Genomic DNA, 20,678 nt, shown 5'->3' with positions numbered 1-20,678 from the left:
AATTTTCTAGATGTATCTTGTCCACATACCATCACATCTTAACCTCAAACATTTCACATTTTTAAAATAGCTTCTTCCTCTCCACCAAATGATAGCTCTTCTAATCCTGGTATCTTTTCAATTTTCTGGTTAATCTTAACTAGGCTTCCCACACCAACTATTTATATTTTCTCTAATATCATCTTCACCTCCATGTCATAATATACATGCTTTGTGAAGTATATGTCTAACCGTATATATAAATAAGATCTAAGTTTTAGCTGCTTATTGTATTTTTTACTATCTCTCCTTCAACTATATATCCTTTCAAGCATATACCATAATTAAGCACAGTGTCTGTCTTTCGTCAGTTATGTATTATAACTCTTTATCTTTTTAGTATATAGTACCTTAAAAATAGTACGCTTAAACAATTTTTTTCTTGTTGTTCATGAAGTAGCCATATTAAAAAAAAAAACTTTCTAAGTGTCCTAGCAGTTAAATAGAATATTTATAAATGAAAACAAAGTACAATTTAAAAAACTACTTATTGAAAGTAAGAGCACTGATGCATAAGACAAAACAAAACAAAACAAAAATCATCACCACCAACAACAAAAAAAATTAAGTTTAAAATTAAAGCCTATTTGATTTAGGTTTTCTATAAATTTCAAAGTCAATTAGCAAACAACCTTACAAATAAATATATCTAATAAACACTAATAATAACATACGGAAGGGTTGCTTTCTTCTTTTAAAGTACCAGAAAAACCTCCAAAAAACTGAAGTTATAGAAAGCTACCACATGATAGGCTGTAGTACTCTTCAATAGTTACTGCTTGAACAAAACAATATAAAAACAAACTGCTTGAAGACTGGAAATGAAATTTTGTATCTAGCAAGTAAAAACCATCTAAATTATTCTTTGAATATCAAAAAAGTTTTCAGAGGATCAAAGTCTTCAAAGATAAAAAACATTTAGGTACCATCCTTAGAAATAATGTATTATACAAATGTACCATCCTTAGAAATAGTTTAATTTCATAAATAAGGGTGTTTGGTAAAGATTTAGCAAAAAAAAATATGGAGAAAAACTTACAAAATAATATACTTTTACATAAAGGAATGCTAAAAACCACTCAAAGTTATGAGCAGTTTTTCCCCAAGTAATATATATTACTACATCACAGGCAACAAATATTGGATAAATGATAGTGAATGAGGGTGTGCGTGGGTATGCATATGTGTGTGTATATCACAATGAAAATTGTTCACATAAAATTAAATATATTTTGCTATAGGAGCTAGCTACATAATCTCAGTAGAGAAGATAACAAAGGAATTTAAATTATTCTGTTTCACAGTCAGTGACAGGAGGAAAGATTTTGCATTTTAGAGCTGTAAGAGACTTGAGATTACAGTCAAAAGCATCACGTTATAGAACAAAAAGAGTAAGCAATGACAAATACAGGAGGATAGGATTTAGACGAAACTAGACTATGGAAAAGCAGTACCTTGGGACCTGGTAACAGGAAAAGTAATCTCTAAAGTGTCTTTGAATGATGAGAAGCAGAACAAAAATTTAAGCCAAATTATCCTGATTTATTGGCCCCAATTATACACATAAAAATGGCTCAAAAATTACGTAAGAAAATATTTTTCTTACTAAATATGGATAGTAATGTTTTTCATGGGAGTTAACTTATCACATTCCCCGTCTTATTTTTCAGGGAACAGAAAACTGTTCGCACCATTACCACAGACTGATGATAATCATTCACTCTAAGACAAAGAACAAGGTATCAATCAGCTTTCATTCCTGTGTCTCCGGCTGCTTCTCTGTGAGGTGCTTTAAAAGACATCTGTATGAAATATGAATAATCTAAAAATTGAAAAAAAAATTTACCTGATTTTAAAAAATAAGATCAACACTCCTAAGGCTTCAAAGAAGAAAGACCAGATGACAGCTTGACCTGACCTGTGGAAGAATTACTGAGTAGACACATAATCCTACTCATAAATAACAGCCAATGTAACAGTGTTTTCATTTTCTCCTTTTCTCTTTCTCTCTGAGGCTAATTAGCATTACACACAGTATGTGCCTTGTTACAAATGTCTTCTTTCAGCTTTGGAACTATAGTATCTTTTGATTACCCAAAACTCTGATCTAGTTTTTCAGTTATGCAGAAGCCAAACACTCTTTGTAACACTTCAGACTAACTAAAAAAAAAAAAGCCATTTTAATAAAATAGAAACAACTACCACAAGTGGATACTACACGTGTACTATCCTCACTTGGTGAATCATCATCACTTTAAAGATAAACTGTAAAAGAAAAGAATACCTTTTTATATACTTACTGCTGAAAGGCTGCCATTGTATTCTCCAAATTTTCTCCAGCACCTGTGAAAACATTAAATTGAAGCTAATTTGAACATTTTATTTTTCCAGAAATTCACCTAAAAAAGATACATCAAATGAATCATGATGTTTGTATATTATGTAGACATTACAAGTGTTTTAAAGAATGTAGTGGTATTTTGAATTGCTTTTAGCTGCACCAAGAAGAATCAAAGATCAAAACACAGCCACAGCAACGCAGGAGGGTTACAAGAACCTAAACATGCTTTTAAAGCTATAATAGAAAAGACAGAGGAGGACTTGCACATATACACATCCTCAGAGTTAAAGTGTCTCTCCTCTGGGTCCCCAAGGTCTCTCACGCATCTTTCTACTAAGGCATTTATCATATTTATAGCATAAAGTGTTTACCCATCTCTTTTCTCCCTTTCCCATTAATTACTTAAGAGAAGTGACTGTTTTAATCATCTTGGCTGAGGGTAAATAGTGTAGTAGTTGAGGGTGGGGGTCTGGAGTTAGGATCTCTGCTCTCAAGTCTGTTTGATACTTGTGTGACCTTGGGAAAATTACCTCACCTTTCTATGGCTGAGCTTCCCTATCTATAAGGATGAGGAGGGACTTCCCTGGTGGTCCAGTGGCTAAGACTCCATACTCCCAATGCAGGGGGCCTGGGTTCAATCCCTGGTCAGGGAAGTAGATCCCACATGCATGTCACAACTAAGAGCTAACATGATGCAGCTAAGACCTGGAGCAGCCTAAATAAATATTTTTTAAAAAAACAACAGAGAAGAAAAACCCAAACGAACTTTTTAGCCAACCAAATAATTAATGGAATGCACAGGAAAAATACTTTGGAAATACTTTTCTAAATACTTGGAAAAACAGACAATTTCTTTTTTTAAAAAAATAAATTTATGTATTCATTTATTTATTTATTTTTGGCAGTGTCGGGTCTTCGTTTCTGTACCCAGGCTTTCTCCAGTTGCGGTGAGCGGGGGCTACTCTTCATCGCAGTGCGCGGGCTTCTCATTGTCGTGGCTTCTCTTGTTATGGAGCACTGGCTCTAGATGCGCAGGCTCAGTAGTTGTGGCTCACGGGCTTAGTTGCTCCACGGCATGTGGGATCCTCCCAGACCAGGGCTCGAACCCGTGTCCCCTGCATTGGCAGGCAGACTCTCAGCCACTGCGCCACCAGGGAAGCCCAACAATTTCTTCTTAACAAAAGAGGCAATTCAAGTTTAAGGTGCTGTTCAAATAATAGAATTAAAATGTCTTACATACAATAACATCTGAACATATTTGCAAGAGTATTAGAGTTTTCTTCTTTTACATTGTTAGATTGTATTTTTATGGCAACCTAATTAATAATCAATAGAAACACAAGGTATGAAGAAATGAATATATTAACCTAATGTTCTAAAAGTTCCATCAGTTTAGCAGACAGAAAGGGGTACCTATGTGAAACAAGCTACTTTGGGGACTTTCCTGGTGGTCCAGTGGGTAAAACTCCGCACTCCCAATGCAGAGGGCCCAGGTTTGATCCCTGGTCAGGGAACTAGATCTCACATGCATGCTACAACTAAGAGTCCACATGCTGCAACTATGAAGTCCACGTGCCACAACTAAGAAGTTTGTATGCTGCAACTAAAGATCCCATGTGCCGCAACTAAGAGCCGGTGGAGCCAAAATAAATATATATATATATATATATATTTTTTTTAAAGCTACTACTTTGACTTTAGGTTCACTTTAATTACTAGAGTTAAAGCACAATAGAAAACAGATGAAGCAAATATGGAGATTAAAGTTTTTTCAAAAGTAAGTGCTCTTTTGACATTAAATGACTTTTAAAAGTCCAGTCAGTGCTTGTTTTAGTCAAAAACTAAGGAAATATGTTATAAACAGATCATCAATATTCAAGAACAAAGCACTCTAGAATGCTACCTAAAAGAAAAGAGTGCTAAAATGGTTACTTGTAGATTAGGTTAAACTGCTGCCTGTTGTACCAAAAAGCAAGGAAGTTAACAGGACACAGAAGCCACTTTGAAGAAGCTCTCACTAGCCAAACCTGAGACAATGTTAGCATCAAAATAATGATAGTAACAAACTTTAAACCATTAAACAAAATAGGATATTCTGAATCCATTTTAATAACTGGACCAAAAGTTTGATAAGGAATGGAGTGTTTATGTGGTTTCAAAGTACTTTCCTACAAAAATACTTACTAACTACAAAGAGAAAAAGTAACTTCACAACGGAAAAGTCTGGCAGACACCACTTTCACCAAGTAATCAAAGTCAACATCATTAGCTCCTTCAAGCTGACTTCTGTGTCCTCTTAATTTCTTTGCTTTTTGGTACAATAAACAATCCATTTGGGAATTCCCTGGCAGTCCAGTGGTTAAGACTCCGTGTTTTCACTGCTGAAGGCACGGAACTAAGATCTTGCAAGCCGCGTGGAGTGGGGGGGAAATATTCACTTCTCAACTCCTCTGTGAAGCACTTTATAAAAAAATTACTTCAGATTACAATGATTTTTATTACAGTCAAGAGTTAATGCCTTAAACTAGCAGTTCCTAACCATTTTGGTCTCAGGACTCTTATTGAGTACCTCAAAGAGCTTTTTTTTTAAGCATTTTTTAAAAATTAATTAATTAATTTATTTTTGGCTGCGTTGGGTCTTCGTTGCTGCACAAGGGTTTTCTCTAGATGTGGCGAGCAGGGGCTACTCTTCGTTGCGATGTGCAGGCTTCTCATTGCGGTGGCTTGTCTTGTGGCGGAGCATGGGCTCTAGGCACGTGGGCTTCGGTAGTTGTGGCATGCAGGCTCAGTAGTTGTGGCGCAGGGACTTAGTTGCTCTGCGGCATGTGGGATCTTCCCGGGCCAGGGCTCAAACCCGTGTCCCCAGCACTGGCAGGAGGATTCTTAACCACTGCGCCACCAGGGAAGTCCCTCAAAGAGCTTTTGATTATGTGGGTTATATCCATTAATAATTACATATTAGAAATTGACTTCTAAATTTTAAAACTTTGAAAATAACAATAACAAATCCATTACATGTTAACATAACATTTTATGAAAAATAACGATCTGACAAAAATATTTAACACTAAGAGTGGCATTGGTTTACACTTTTGCAAATCTCTTTAATGTCTGGCTTAATAGAAGGCTGCCAGATTCTCGTATCATGCTTCATACGTACATATCAACCTTCACACAGATAGTGGGAAAAGAAAGATTCTTCTGTGATACTGCACCAAAATTCAACAAATGGCAGATTCTTAAAAGTTAGTTGTAATGTGGAATCTGAACCGTATTAATGACCTCTTCATACTCTATTACATGAAAATCGATTAGCCCATCTTGAACTTTGAATGGATCTTTCACCCATGCATGGTTTTTTGGAAAATACTGATTCACTGAATTATGCTGATCTTCTAAATACTGACACATTTCATTACACAATATTTTTTAAAAATCACATTTGTTAATACCTGATACCATCAGGAAAATCTTTAAAAATTGGAAAGCTACCAAGCTCACAGTGGATGATATAAGTTTTTCAGAAGTCTAATTTTTGCTTGAAAGCTCAAATTTAGTCATTGGCATTGCTTTAATAGAAGGCAGCTAGATTATTTTTATTCTAATGACAGACTCACTTTATTAATTTTCAAGAACATATCTGCTGAATACTCAAGGCTGAATAACCAGTTCGTCAGTCAGTTTTTTAAGTGAAAATGGGGTTCTGTGACCCTCTTGCACTGTTGGTGGGAATGTAAATTGATACAGCCACTGTGGAGAACAGTGTGGAGGTTCCTTAAAAAAACTACAAATAGAACTACCATATGACCCAGCAATCCCACTACTGGGCATATACCCTGAGAAAACCATAATTCAAAAAGAGTCATGGGGCTTCCCTGGTGGCACAGTGGTTGAGAGTCCGCCTGCCGATGCAGGGGACACGGGTTCGTGCCCCAGTCTGGGAAGATTCCACATGCCGCAGAGCGGCTAGGCCCATGAGCCATGGCTGCTGAGCCTGCGTGTCCGGAGCCTGTGCTCCGCAATGGGAGAGGCCACAACAGTGAGAGGCCGGTGTGCCGCAAAAAAAAAAAAAGAGTCATGTACCAAAATGTTCATTGCAGCTCTATTTACAATAGCCCGGAAATGGAAACAACATAAGTGTCCATCATCAGATGAATGGATAAAGAAGATGTGGCACATATGTACAATGGAATATTACTCAGCCATAAAAAGAAATGAAATTGAGCTATTTGTAATGAGGTGGATAGACCTAGAGTCTGTCATACAGAGTGAAGTAAGTCAGAAAGAGAAAGACAAATACCGTACGCTAACACATATATATGGAATTTAAGGGGAAAAAAATGTCATGAAGAACCTAGGGGTAAGACAGGAATAAAGACACAGACCTACTAGAGAGTGGACTTGAGGATATGGGGAGGGGGAAGGGTAAGCTGGGACAAAGCGAGAGAGAGGCATGGACATATATACACTACCAAACGTAAGGTAGATAGCTAGTGGGAAGCAGCCGCATAGCACAGGGAGATCAGCTTGGTGCTTTGTGACCTCCTGGAGGGGTGGGATAGGGAGGGTGGGAGGGAGGGAGACGTAAGAGGGAAGAGGTATGGGAACATGTGTATATGTATAACTGATTCACTTTGTTATAAAGCAGAAACTAACACACCATTGTAAAGCAATTATACTCCAATAAAGATGTAAAAAAAAAAAATGGTGTTCTGTGGAAAACAATAAAGGCTAATTCAGCTCAGAATTCAAGCAATTGCACAAGTACTTTTCCTCAAGACAATCATCTTCCTACTTTGGTATGCAGCAAAAGTGATTTTTGTGTACTTCCAATTTTGTCACACAGAATATTAAAACTTATGTGTACTCAAGGATTGAAATTTAATAAAATTAATAATTTTTCTAATACATCAAAGATATTCTTAAATGAAACTGCCTTTTTAAAAAAAAATGTGAGTGCATGATGGTGAGGAATACAATGGCTACTAGTACATTTGGTACCAGTATTTTCATTTGTGCTAAAGCAACAGCAGTTTTACCGACTACTGCTTTTGCACCATCAGTACAAATGTCAACAAGGTGAAAAAGGTAAGTAATGTCTTATGAAAATAATTTTGACCTTGTAGACCCATGAAAGGTCTTGGGGACTCCCAGGAGTCCACAGACCACACTTTGAAAACCACTGTCTTAAATAATCAAGGATCAGGGCTTCCCTGGTGGTGCAGTGGTTAACAATCCACCTGCCAATGCAGGGGACATGGGTTCGAGCCCTGGTCCGGAAAGATCCCACATGCTGCGGAGCAACTGAGCCCGTGTACCACAACTACTGAGCTTGTGCTCTAGAGCCTTCGGGCCGCAACTACTGAAGCCCGTGCGCCTAGAGCCCGTGCTCCGCAACAAGAGAAGCCACTGCAATGAGAAGCCCGGGCACCACAAGGAAGAGTAGCCCCCACTCACCGCAACTAGAGAAAGCCTGCGCACAGCAACCAAGACCCAATGCAGCCAAAAATAAAATAAATTTTTTAAAAATTCAATGATCAGAAAAGTCAGAGGAGTGGTCACCTCTGGGGATGGAGAAGGATAGACTGGGAAGGGAACCAAGGGAATCTTATGGGATTCTAGAAATGTTCTATATCTTGATCTGAATAAATGGCTACCTGGATGTACACATATATTAAAAAAGATATTAAGCTGTACACTTAAGGTTAGTGCTACCACATGTATGCTATGCCTAAATGTTTGTTCAAAAAGCCTTTATTTCTAAGTCCTATGTTTTTTATATTCTGGTACACCACTTAAACCCTGAGGCGGCTTTTTTTTTTTTTTTTTTTTTTTTTGCGGTACGCGGGCCTCTCACTGTTGTGGCTTCTCCCGTTGTGGAGTACAGGCTCCGGACGCGCAGGCTCAGCGGTCATGGCTCACGGGCCCAGCCGCTCCGCGGCATGTGGGATCTTCCCGGACTGGGGCACGAACCCGTGTCCCCTGCATCGGCAGGCGGACTCTCAACCACTGCGCCACCAGGGAAGCCCTAGAAGGCTTTTTGAAGGCAAGTATTGAGAGGAACATCTATCCCCAGCTACCTGTTCCCACCTAGTGAAGGAAAATTCCACTCTAGTCCGCAAGGAGGGAAAAGAATGGAAGGAACACTTTTAACCCTTCTTTATTCCCTCATATACTCCTCCCCATGGGAGCAGAAGCCACGTAGGAGAAAGAGCTGTCCGTCCATCTGTGACTCAGCCCTTCATAGTCCCCTTAATTTGGAGTGGCCCACCCTCAGAAGGAACAAAATTTCTGCTCAGCGCAGCATGCAGGATCTTAGTTCCCTGAGTCCCTTGCAGTGGAAGCACAGAGTCTTAACCACTGGACTGCCAGGGAAGTCCCATACCTCTATCTTTCTGTTGCATGCATTTTATTTCTAAGTTGGTTCCAAAGTTGGGATGGGAAAGTAAGCCTTCTCAAATTTCAATAGCAAGGGCTTTGTAGTATACATGTGTAAGAATATTCCGCAAAACAGTGTTCAACAAATATTTATTAAGTTTGAAACAATATGATATTTGTTTCAAAATAATACAGGTGAGAAGAATGGGCAGGGATACAGATGAAACAACATTGGGCATGAGTTGATAATTAGTTGTATCTGAGTGATAGAGTCTTACTACTTTTGTATATGATTAAAATGTTCCATAATAAAAAGTTCAAAAGATACTTATAGTTGGCTCTTTTTGTTTTGAGGAAAAGGAGTTAGGAAAAATATAAAATAGAGATTCAGAAATCTGAAATAAATTTCCCCACAGTTAATATAATTTTTACTACTAATATTTACATTCAAAGTCTACCTGTTTGTCTTTTATGTCTCCTTTCCATATTAATTTTATTTGTAATTCATTTAAACCTAAGAGCTTAAGCATGCAAGCATTATTAAGATCTTTGATCTACTTTATAAAATTAATAGCCAGTACTAAATAAAATAAAATATTGAAAAGGTGGTCAAGATATTAATAATTAATAGAAGCTAGATACTGTGCTTAGCACTCTATATATTATTTCATTAAAATGCCCACAACCATGGCAAGATTTCTGGCATCTCCGGAAATAAAATTGGGTAAGATCACATAGCCAACAAGGGGAACTGAATTTCGAGCATAAGCAGTATGACTTCAGATCCCACCCTTTTTACCACTAACTATGCTGCAGTTTCTATGCTTCCATTCATATTTCTCCTTATTTCAGTTTTACAGATAAGTTACTTGTATTGGTCCTTATTTCCATATTCTTACACTTGTTTGTAAAGCTTGAAGATAAATCCCACAATGATAATACCCACAAATTACTTGTTAAGATTCATATGGTGAAAGCCCCGAGAGTAACTAAGGGACTAATTTAAAAGTAGACTAATTTAAAAGTATGCCATTCCTCTCCAAAGAATTATTTGGTGATAGCTCTTCTCTCACGAAATGGTTTGAATTCCTTCTCCTTTCAATTATCATCATATCATTCATAAAGCACACCTGCCGTTAATTTTTCTTTTTCCTCAATAAGCAGGTTAATGCCTGGCTTTGCAAATAACCATTCAACATGTAAACAAAAGTTTGTTAATTAGTTATGAAGTTAATTATGAAATGTGGATGAGGATGAGTATCATAGATTTGACATGCTATCCTACTATAATTTGTTCATAATTTCTCTGCTTATGTCCCCCTGCCTCCCTCTCCGCCAGTTCTCATTTTTCACTTCTTTGAGAAAGCTTCACTTCCTAATACTATACAAAGCTATATTTCCCAATTTTTCATTCTATATTAACTTTCCTCTCTTAATAGTACCTCATAATTACTTTGTGACTGGTTAATTTCTGTTAGGATAGGAAAAGTAAAGGAAACATTCTCTTTTGTATCTTTAATTAGATTTAAATGCTGTAAAGGAAAGAAATGTCTGGTCAGCTTCCTTTTTACCTCCCAAATGTTTTATATACCAATAAACATTCAACAAACATTGTACACTTGTTTTACAGTTATCCTCCAATGACCACTATCATTAACATCTTTTGTATACATGCTATATGTGTGTGTGTGTGTGATGTTTATAAAACCAATGACAAATATGACAATGTGCACCAGCCACAAAAGAACAACTTCCAAATTAAAATTTTTCTGATATTGGAAAAGATAGCTTAGTGCAAATAAAACATATTTTAATGTTTGAAGACATAACCTTATATCAACTTAAAATGGAGTTGTTATTCAGTAAATCAAGCAACAAAGTAAGTTCCTTCTCCACTTCTAAATTCACTTGTTCATTCAACATTTATAGCGCACTTTGGAAACTATATATTTCCATAAGAGCATGAAGAGCTTGTAAGGACTACAGATGGTATATACAAAAGAGCATTTCTCAATATGCGATCCCTGGAACACTGCGGAATTGTTTCTATATTTCAAGGGGAAAATATTAGTGAAATATATATTTGCAGATATAAGAAAAAAATTAAACACATCAATAGCATAGAAGGATGATATTCAAAGTGTATATTGATACAGCGGTAGCATTTACCAACTAACCACCATATGTGTGCTCTTTTCAATAAGTGGTTTTTGCTATCTTGTCATACGTTCAACTTTTTCTATAACGATATTTAATTTTTCTAAGTTTGTAATATGTATACTTTTTTTAATACAGGGAAATATAGATAACACCTGCTTTTACCCTCCCTTTACACACTCATACAAAACCAAAATACTTCCAGTGACACTTTGAGACTCAAACTGATGCCTCAATTTCCTCCTTGAGCAAACAAAGTTTAGGACTCAGAAGCAGCCAGTGTCCATGAGCAATATTTACCCTCAAACTTATCACCTCTGAAATCAATCTGGCAAAATGCCCAGATTGTGGCAATACTTTGCCTTGCAACCAAGGGTGAAAGATTAAAAGGTAAGGTGAGGAATTTATCAGTTGATGATTTTTTTTTTAATTCTTTGGCCACCGAACCCTAATAAATGAATCTCTTTTTTAAAAGCCTGTTGCTTAATTCAATTGGCCCATAGAGATAGCTTAGGGAGTATGAAAAAGTTATTTCCCTGCTATCCTAACTCTAGTTAACTCAGTGGGCATTTGAAATATCTGTATATATGGTATGATTCCAAATGTAGTAAAATACGTACTTAAAGGATACACTTCAGGGGACTGCCCTAGTGGTCCAGTAGCTAAGACTCCACGCTCCCAGTGTAGTGCGCCCGGGTTCAATCCCTGGTCAGGGAACTAGATCCCCCATGCCACAACTAAGAGTTCGCATGCCACATCTAAAAGATCCCACACACGGCAACGAAGATCCCACGTACGGCAGCTAAGACCTGACAGCCAAATAAATAAATAAAAATAAATATTAAAAAAAAAAGACATACTTCAAAATGTTAACAGAGATTATGTCTGGATGGTGAGTTTTAGGAACTAGTTTTTCTTTTTTAATTTCTATATTTCCCAAGTTTTCTACAATGAATATGAGTTACTTATGCAATTGTAAAAATATTAATAAAATTCATAATTTCATAGAGAAATTATAAAAATAGACTTTGAGAGTATGACTTGCTCTCGATTTAACCCAAAGGGTACATCTTTGGTCCTATTGGTATTTCATCAATACACTGTAGTTACAAAAAGTGTTCTTTGGTCAAATAGATAAGGAAAGACATGGAAAGTATCTAGCACACAATAGATAATTAGCAGACAGCAAGCTATTATTTTAAGTGTATGTTAGGATCTGTACTAGAGGCTAGAGACCCAAGCATTAGTAAAATCTAAAATCTGCCCTTGAGGAACTCATAGTCTAATAAGGGAAGCAGGTATTACAATATAATGTAATACAATGTATGCTTTAATGAGGTAAGAACAAAGCAGGCCTACACCACTTAATTTTTAAAACATTAGAGTATTTTCTACTTTCAAGGACAATCAATCAGTAAAAGGCAAAAGTGTTCATTAAAACTAAGACATTAAGTATAGGGTGATCTCATTTTCTCTCACTCAACTCAAAGTCCTATTGCAAAATACAAATGTGACCCCTTGTATCCATGCTTATATTTCTAAACAATTTTACTGTGTTTAAAGTGCTTTCTGTACACCTAATCCTCATAACAACCCAAAGAGAAGCAAGGTTATATTGCTTCTATAATAACCAAGGCTTATTCCCAAGGTTAACTAGTGATAGGTCCAGAATCTGACTCAGGTGATAGTGCTTTCATAGCAGACATAATATAGTACACATTAAGAGTTTTAAGTTAAAGCAATTCAGATGTATATACTTTATACATATATAATGATCAATGTTTCAATCTTGGAATGATCATACATCTGGTTTTCATGAAATATCAGGTATTTGCAGTTAGGGCAATAGAGAATTAGCCCAAATGTTCGTGACATGCATGGAAAAGTTTGCACAGATAACACTGATTGCTGTTATCAGTGTCCAAGACAAAAATAAAAAGCAAGCAGAAGCTGACTGCTTCCTAGTCTATTATTTTCCAGAAACTTAGTATCTTGAGTTACAAAGTGTTTTTTAGTAAATATATCCGCTATCACCCTGAATTCAACTGTATTATTTGACATACATACTCAACAAAAGCATATTAAGCACTAACACACAGGAATTTACTACAGTGATTTAGGACTGTAAACGTATTTCAAGCCTACAGAGTTAAGATTATTTCTTCTAAAATAAAATCTAGATCACCCATAACGACCGTTTAGATAGCTTTTTAGAGGACCTAGTTTTGTTTTGGGTTTTTAGTAAGCACACTTTTTTTTAAATCAGTAAACACAACTGGCAGAAGGTACTGACTATCTCCCGAGTAGGACTACTACCATCGAAAATACTTCTATGGCAACAACTCAAACACTAAAAGTTGTTTTTTTGGCTGTAGTGGTTGAAGGCACGTTAGTAGTCATATGTCATCCTACAATTTAACTTTGTATCCATTAAAATACAGGTAAACCAAATAAGAAATAACTTGGCATTTAGCTGGTGATAGATCCCTTAAAACCTTTCACACTTTTCATGAGTAGGAGACTAGCATAACCACTGAAGTCATTCTTTAGTACTATGTGTAATTGATTAAATTATACAGATTTTACAGGAGCATGCTAATGTACTTCTGTGATATTTAAAAACTTATTCCTGGGACTTCCCTGGTGGCGCAGTGGTTAAGAATCCGTCTGCTAATGAAGGGGATACGGGTTCGAGCCCTGGTCCGGGAAGATCCCACATGCTGCGGAGCAACTAAGCCTGTGTGCCACAACTACTGAGCCTGCGCTCTAGAGCTCGTGTGCCACAACTACTGAGCCCACATGCCACAACTACTGAAGCCCGCGCACCTAGAGCCCGTGGTCCACAACAAGAGAAGCCACTGCAATGAGAAGCCTGCGCACCGCGATGAAGTGTAGCTCCCCGCTTGCCGCAACTAGAGAAAGCCCACGGGCAGCAACAAAGACCCAATGCAGCCAATAAATAAATTCATTAAATTAAAAAAACCCCACAACACAAAAAAACCCCTTATTCCTGGCCAATTCTTGTTAGCAAAGGAGTCATGGTACTAAATCAAATTTTAGACTGTAAACTAGAATTTTACCATTTCAAGTATTAGACTGTAAATTCCAAGCAATTTTAACCTAGTTTAACATTCATCTCTAAAGAACAAGCTAAAATTGATTGAAATAATCCAATCTCACAACATTTTATACATCATGCGTGAAATGAAATAAAGACATTATTGCACAATAATGAAGAGGCAAAGATTTGGCCTGCTGTCTGGGAAATGAGAGGGTTCATCTACATTCCTTTTGGCAAGACGCTGTTCCAAAAGAAACTTCTTTGTTTTCGTCAAACAATACAGTCCTGTCATTAACTAAATCATCTTTTTGTCTTTGGAAATCCACCGGTCACTGCTGGGGTGCAAGGTGGGGTTGGAAAAAAAAAAAAACAGGTGCGAGGTTTGCAGCTTTGGGAATCAGGACGCTCCAGTTTCTGTCCCAGTCCAGCCCAAGCTATAACCGTGACCTTGGGACGTGTCCCCGGCTCAGGGACTCGGTTTCCCCCTCTTCTCAATTATCATGCTTAGAATAGGGGGATGGAGGGGTGAATTGGGACCGGCCCCCAGGGACTGCAGATGCCCAGGCTGCACCACGCTCCAGGTTCACGCAGTTCCTCAGCCCTGGAAGCAGTTCGCCCCATCTTCCCACAAGCTCAGCCACTGGCTGTCTCGGAACAAGTCTGTTCCCGGTTCCCCACTGCGGGGTACCCCCGGCTCGGCCCGGTGCTCCCCACTTGTGCCTCACTGCTAGGAAGGTAGCTTGCCATCATCCTTCCCTCCTCCGAGAAACCTCCATCTACCTTTCATTCTCACCCTGGTCCTTCCTCCTTCTGAGAACCCCTGACATCGCCGCACTCGAGAGGTCCCCACCTTGGCTCTGTCTCAAGACCCCTTTCCTTCCTTCAGGCGACCTCCCCTCCACACTGCCTTCACCTCCGGGGGAGTCCTCTATCCACACACGCCCATCCTTCCTCAAACTCTCACGTATTTCCACCCGCCTGCCTTTTGCGGAGGACCCTCAGCTCTAGTCGTGCTGGGGCAAGGTGGGGGGCCTCCCCCACCTCCGCCACCTGGTTCTGGGGACCCCTCTCACCTCCGCGGTGAGAGATGTGTTTACTGAGGAATCGTTGCTTCTTTCTCTGGTGCAGCAAGGTCGGGTATTTGAGCAACAAGAAGGAAGTCACCAAGTACCCTCCCAGGGTGGAGAGAAGGTAAAAAGCCGCGGTGGACGACATCTCAGCCACCCCGTGGGAAGTCTCCCACCGCCTGGCCCTCTGAACTCCGCTGAGACGGTCGCAACGGCTGCAGCGGCGGCGGCAGCTGCTGAAGAGGTCTGTTCGCCCCCAGCCGGTGCCAGCGGTGCAGCGCACTTGCCGGCGCCAGCCCAACACGCAGGCGCAGCCGGACTCTGGCAGCCAAGCAACAAAGGGGCTCCGACACGCAGGCGCGCTCAGGCTGCAGGGTATGAGCCGGCGAAGGTCCCAGAGCCCGCTTTTGTCACCTAGCTTTGTGGTCCGACTCGCAGCGCAAGTTGAGGCGAATGCTTGGAAACCCGCCAGTGCCTTCGCCATCACTCGGACCGAAAAGGCTATTCAAGGATAGCCTTCAGAAGGCCTGACATAATGAGAAAATTCACATCAAAAAGGGATGATTCCAGGGCGCGTCTTTAGCCCTAGTCGAAGAAATGCAAAGAACTCTTACCGATGGAGGAGTTAAAGCTTACTGAAAACAAATAATAAACACACTCATTTGTCCAGCCAAGGGAGAATTTTCCCTTTTGTCACACATACCATCAAAGGTACTAGTTTATCAGTCAAGTATTTGAGGGATGGTTCCTCTCCTCTCGCATTTTACTGTTAAAATGCAAACGTCATGCCTTGTACGCGATAGGCAGTCAAATGTTTGTTGACTTACAAGTCCGTTTAAAATAAGGAAACGTTGACAAGGTTATAGGTTATAACTTAAAAGTCTTGGGAAGACTGGAAACTAAATTTCCTTTCATCCCACACAAACTACTAATTCTAAGAGCCACATTTAAGTGCAAAAGAATTAACCCAGGGCTGAGGGAGAAATTTTGGCCAGAAAAACAGGTCTCTCACAGAAGTAGAATGCAGAGTGATTATTTAAAATCATGTGATTCTTGACTCTGGCCTTAAGCAAATTTCTTTCTTCTGTTTTCTTATCTGTAAAATGAGGAATTTTTTTACTAAATGATAACTTCCAACTCACACATTCTGTTAATAATGACTTCCCAAAGATTTTACCTTCCTTTAAGAAGAGTAAATAAAATTTGGAGGATTCTTGAAAACAAGGGCCTTCATTAGATTTTAAAAAGTTGCAGAGAAAGACTTTTGCATCCGTTTACCAACACAGTAGTCTTATTTCTTGGTCTAACACCAATATATGCAAAGAAATGATAAAGCCTTTGTAGAAGAGAACTAAGTATAAAAATTTCCACATACAACCAAACTTAAAATTAACAACATTTAAAGGGAACTCACAAGTTGAAAAATACTGCCTTGTTAGGAATTAAGGAAAGTATCTGTTTAGGGCTGTCAAATTATATCCTATAGAGTAGCTGTGCTTATGGTTCTGTTTCCCTTTTCCAAAATCTCTCGACAGCAACTTTAAATTTGATGACTACTTTATGATTAGTATAGATATATGTATATGATAAATATTACCAGGAAAAAAAATGTAACTAAGAATATTTAACCTTCAACTATAGAGGCACCAGTGGCGTAGCAGACAGAGCTCTAAATGTAGAACCCATAGATTGATTTATTTATTTACTTTTTGGCCACACTGCACAGCATGTGGGATCTTTGTTCCCCGAACAGGGATGGAACCCACACCTCCCGCACTGAAAGCACGGAGTCTTAAGCACTGGGCTGCCAGGGAAGTCCCTAGAACCCATAGATATAGCTATGCTATTTATAAACTGAGTGACTCTGGGCATATCACTTAGTTTAAGCCTCAGTTTCACATCTGTAAAATAGGGGATAATAATATCTAACCTCAGAGCAGTATTTTGAGGATCTAAGGAAGTAAAATGAAAGCACTGAAAGTATCCTAGGGAATTCCCTAGTGGCCTAGTGGTTAGGATCCAGCAACAAAGTTGGGGAAAGTATACAGAATTATTCAAAATAAGTAACCAAGCAGGAGCACACATGCCTTAGTGCAGGCCCAAGAAAATTAACACCAGTGAAAGACAGGTGAAAGTATAATAGTAGAAAAGCATCTTTTAAAAAATTGCACTTATATGATGAGAGATATCTTCCAAGATGAAGGCCATATCTTGCGGGAAATTTATGAGGCTCCAAAGTTAATAAGACATTATTTAAGCCAAGAAAGGCAATTAGCACAGGCAATCAATTATCATAGGGGGAAAATGTTGAAAAAGAAAGAGTATCAGAAATCACTGGCCTGGGACTTCCCTGATAGTCCAGGGGTTAAGACTCTGGGCTTCCACTGCATGGGGCATGGGTTCCATCCCTGGTCAGGAAACTAAGATCCTGCATGCTGTGCAGCATGGCCAAAAAAATGTTAAAAATAAGGAAAAATAAAAACTTAAAAAAAAAAGAAATCGGGCTTCCCTGGTGGCGCAGTGGTTGAGAGTCCGCCTGCCAATACAGGGGACATGGGTTCGTGCCCCAGTCGGGGAAGATCCCACATGCCACGGAGCAGCTGGGCCCGTGAGACATGGCCGCTGAGCCTGCGCGTCCGGAGCCTGTGCTCCGCAACGGGAGAGGCCACAACAGTGAGAGGCCCGCGTACCGCAAAAAAAAAGAAATCACTGGCCTGTTTCATTGAGAAGAGAAAACTGATATCTGGAGAGGTTAAGTAGTTTGCCCAAGACTATACAGCTAGTGGCTGATATAACAACAAGGTCATCAATCTTAACTCAGTTCAAGGGGTTGGAGAAGATAGTACTGATCTTACGAAAAATAAAAGATTTGAAAAATAATCTTGCTCTTCATAGAAGATAGCATTAAGGAAATTCCCACTTAAAAAGTGTCCTTGGAAGCATATCAGAGGTAGCAGATCCAGGATGCGGTATAGTGAAAAGAACATTCATGCTGGTCAAATTTTCCTTGATTATATTTCCTTAACCTGTCATTTCAACCCCATCTACAACTGTATTGCCCAAATTATTAGGGTTCTAGATAGCAGATGCAATTGACTAGGAACATAGATCATTGGGACCAGAAGGCATTTACCCAAGAGTTCTAAAGGAACCCATAAATTACAGTGTGATACTATTCTAAATAAGAAAACTGCTGCAATAAACAGCTAGTGTGCAGACAGACTGGCAGACTGCCATTAGGATTCTCAACTCTAACAGTGCGAATCTGATACTAGGTTAGAGCATGGTTCAACTTTCTTCAGGGCAATTTAGCAAAATATATCAAAACGTAAAATGTGTATATCCCTTGACCCATCAATCCTAGGCCTAACAGTTTATTCTGCAAAGAAAATTTCACAAGTATTAATAAAAGATGTATGCACCCTGGTATTCCATCGTTCATAGAAGCCCTAAATTTAAAAGAACCTAAATATCAAACAATAAAGGACAGATTATATAAATCATGATAAGGGAAAACAATGCAGCTATTAATAATACATTCATTTATTGACAGGAAAAATGTCTACCATATACTGTAGAGTGAAAAAAAGCAGATTACAGAACAAGATGTATTCTATGATTGCAGTTATGTAAAATTGAATACATATCCACATGTGACTGTCTGCATGAGATGTTTAGAAGGATATTCACTAAAATTTCCACTGGTTAGCAGAGAGCATTTAGCAAAGCAGTGGAACTTCAGGTAACTTATTCTTATCTTTGTTTAAAAAAAACCTATGAAACAATAACAGATACAATGACTACATATTCATTTTACAAAAACCACAAAGGTATGTTCAAAACCAAAAATTGTTTTACATGGGATTGTAAACTAAGGAGTCCTGCTTTTATATTGAGAAAATAGCCAGGATAATATAAAGGATAAAAGTCACTCAATACTCGAGACTTCCCTGGTGGTTGAGTGGCTAAGACTCCACGCTCCCAATGCAGGGGGCCCGGGTTCGATCCCTGGTCAGGGAACTAGATCCCACATGCAGCAACTAAGAGTTTGCATGCCTCAACAAAGATCCCACATGCCGCAACTAAGACCCGGCAGCCAAATAAATAAGTCACTTGATCCTCAAGTACATGTAACTTTGTAGGAGAAAGGAAGTAATAAGCAACTGTGGTCATATAGTCCTCTAAGTGTGTTTACCATACCTCATTTTTCTGACATTAAAAACTCACCCAGGGGACTTCCCTGGTGGTCCAGTGGTAAAGAATCCGCCTTACAGTGCAGGGGACGTGGGTTTGATCCCTGGTCAGGGAACTAAGATCCCACGCGGGGCAACTAAGCCCGCGTGCCACAACTACCGAGTTCATGCGCCTCAACTAGAGCCCACGTACCGCAAACTACAGAGCCCATGGGCTCTGGAACGCACGCACCACAACTACAGAGAGAGAAAAAACCCACACGCCGCAACAAAAGATCCCACATGCCTCAATGAAGATCCCGCATGCCACAACTAAGATCCAACACAGCCAAAAAAGTAATAAAGTAAATAAATAATAAATCTTAAAAAAACCCCAAAACTCACCTATTCACAAGTCTTAAGACCAGAATCAAAATATTCAGTTGGAGAAACTGACACGCAGGTTTTATTTTTATATTTTCTAAGAAGGCAGAACATAGGAAGAGTACAGCTTTGAAATCAGAGTCCTCAATTTAAATTCTGACTTTGTTACTTCCTAGCTATGTGACCTGGGACAAATTATTTAATCACCTCAAGCTTTAATTTCCTGATAAAATGGATGATATCTATCTTGCAGTGCTTTGAGGATTAGAGGCAATGTATGCAAAATGCTTACTAAATTACCTAACAAGAGGATATTCAAGGAATAGCTATTATTATTGTGTGCCATTCAGTACACAGTAGCTATTGTTATTTTTATAAATCAGGCTTCTCTAGTTCCATTTTTCTAATTTTTTTCCTGTTCCTTTAAAGTCTGTTTAAATTTTTAATTTAAACTAAGAAACAAAACTCACTGTTTAAGTAGTGCAGGGGAGTCTTAATTTTAAGTAAACCAACGTATGAAACCATTTAAAAAATTAGATTAATGTAATTTACTTTATAAGGTTTATTATAGTAGTCCTTTAAATAGTTAGCACTCTTGAATAAAATATGATTTACTTCCTAAAAATTTTAATTCTATACAACTCTTCAAGGACACATCAAAAGACTTACCAATAAGCCAAAGAATGCCCTTCTGTCCTAGTGATTCTTAAAAAAGAATCAATTTGAAACATTTGCTTATATTTCAAAAAAAAAATCTACTAAGCAAAGGACAATGCAAATGCTGCTACAGAAGAAATACAATTTCTTTAAAAAAAACCATCACGTTTGAAGTTTGCTGAAATAAGGTTTGTAGGACTAAAGAGAAAGGTAGTAAGCAATACAGACCTGCATAGTCCACATTTCTCTAATGTGACACCCTGTAAACTTATTTATGGATAAAAACAAGCATGAAGAAGTGCTGCAATTTTGTCTTAAGCAAGTTATAAGTACAAATAGCATACAAATTTTGTATTTACTAAGTGAAGTAAGTCAGAAAGAGAAAGACAAATACCATATGATATCTTACATGTAAAATCCAA

The 20,678-nt window shown here is 38.4% G+C and overlaps 1 protein-coding gene and 1 long non-coding RNA gene across 2 annotated transcripts in view; one reads left to right on the top strand and one right to left on the bottom strand.

Annotated features, from left to right (window-relative positions):
* Positions 1-4,017, top strand: part of LOC132511682 (uncharacterized) — a 62,464-nt gene extending 58,447 nt beyond the window's left edge. The window contains exon 3 of the long non-coding RNA XR_009537690.1: positions 1,710-4,017. This is a non-coding gene — a long non-coding RNA (uncharacterized LOC132511682). The remainder of the gene's footprint in view (positions 1-1,709) is intronic.
* The window catches only part of GDPD1 (glycerophosphodiester phosphodiesterase domain containing 1), a 44,410-nt gene extending 28,883 nt beyond the window's left edge, over positions 1-15,527 (bottom strand). The window contains exons 1-2 of the mRNA XM_060135098.1: positions 15,050-15,527; positions 2,340-2,382 (exon numbers count right to left, since the gene is read on the bottom strand). Of these exons, the coding sequence (XP_059991081.1) occupies positions 2,340-2,382; positions 15,050-15,527 (521 nt within the window). The remainder of the gene's footprint in view (positions 1-2,339; positions 2,383-15,049) is intronic.
* Between the last annotated feature and the right edge of the window lie 5,151 nt (positions 15,528-20,678).

Source organism: Lagenorhynchus albirostris, chromosome 20, assembly GCF_949774975.1.
Source record: "Lagenorhynchus albirostris chromosome 20, mLagAlb1.1, whole genome shotgun sequence".
NCBI classification, from domain to species: domain Eukaryota; kingdom Metazoa; phylum Chordata; class Mammalia; order Artiodactyla; family Delphinidae; genus Lagenorhynchus; species Lagenorhynchus albirostris.
This window is presented reverse-complemented; position numbering and strand designations above follow the sequence as displayed.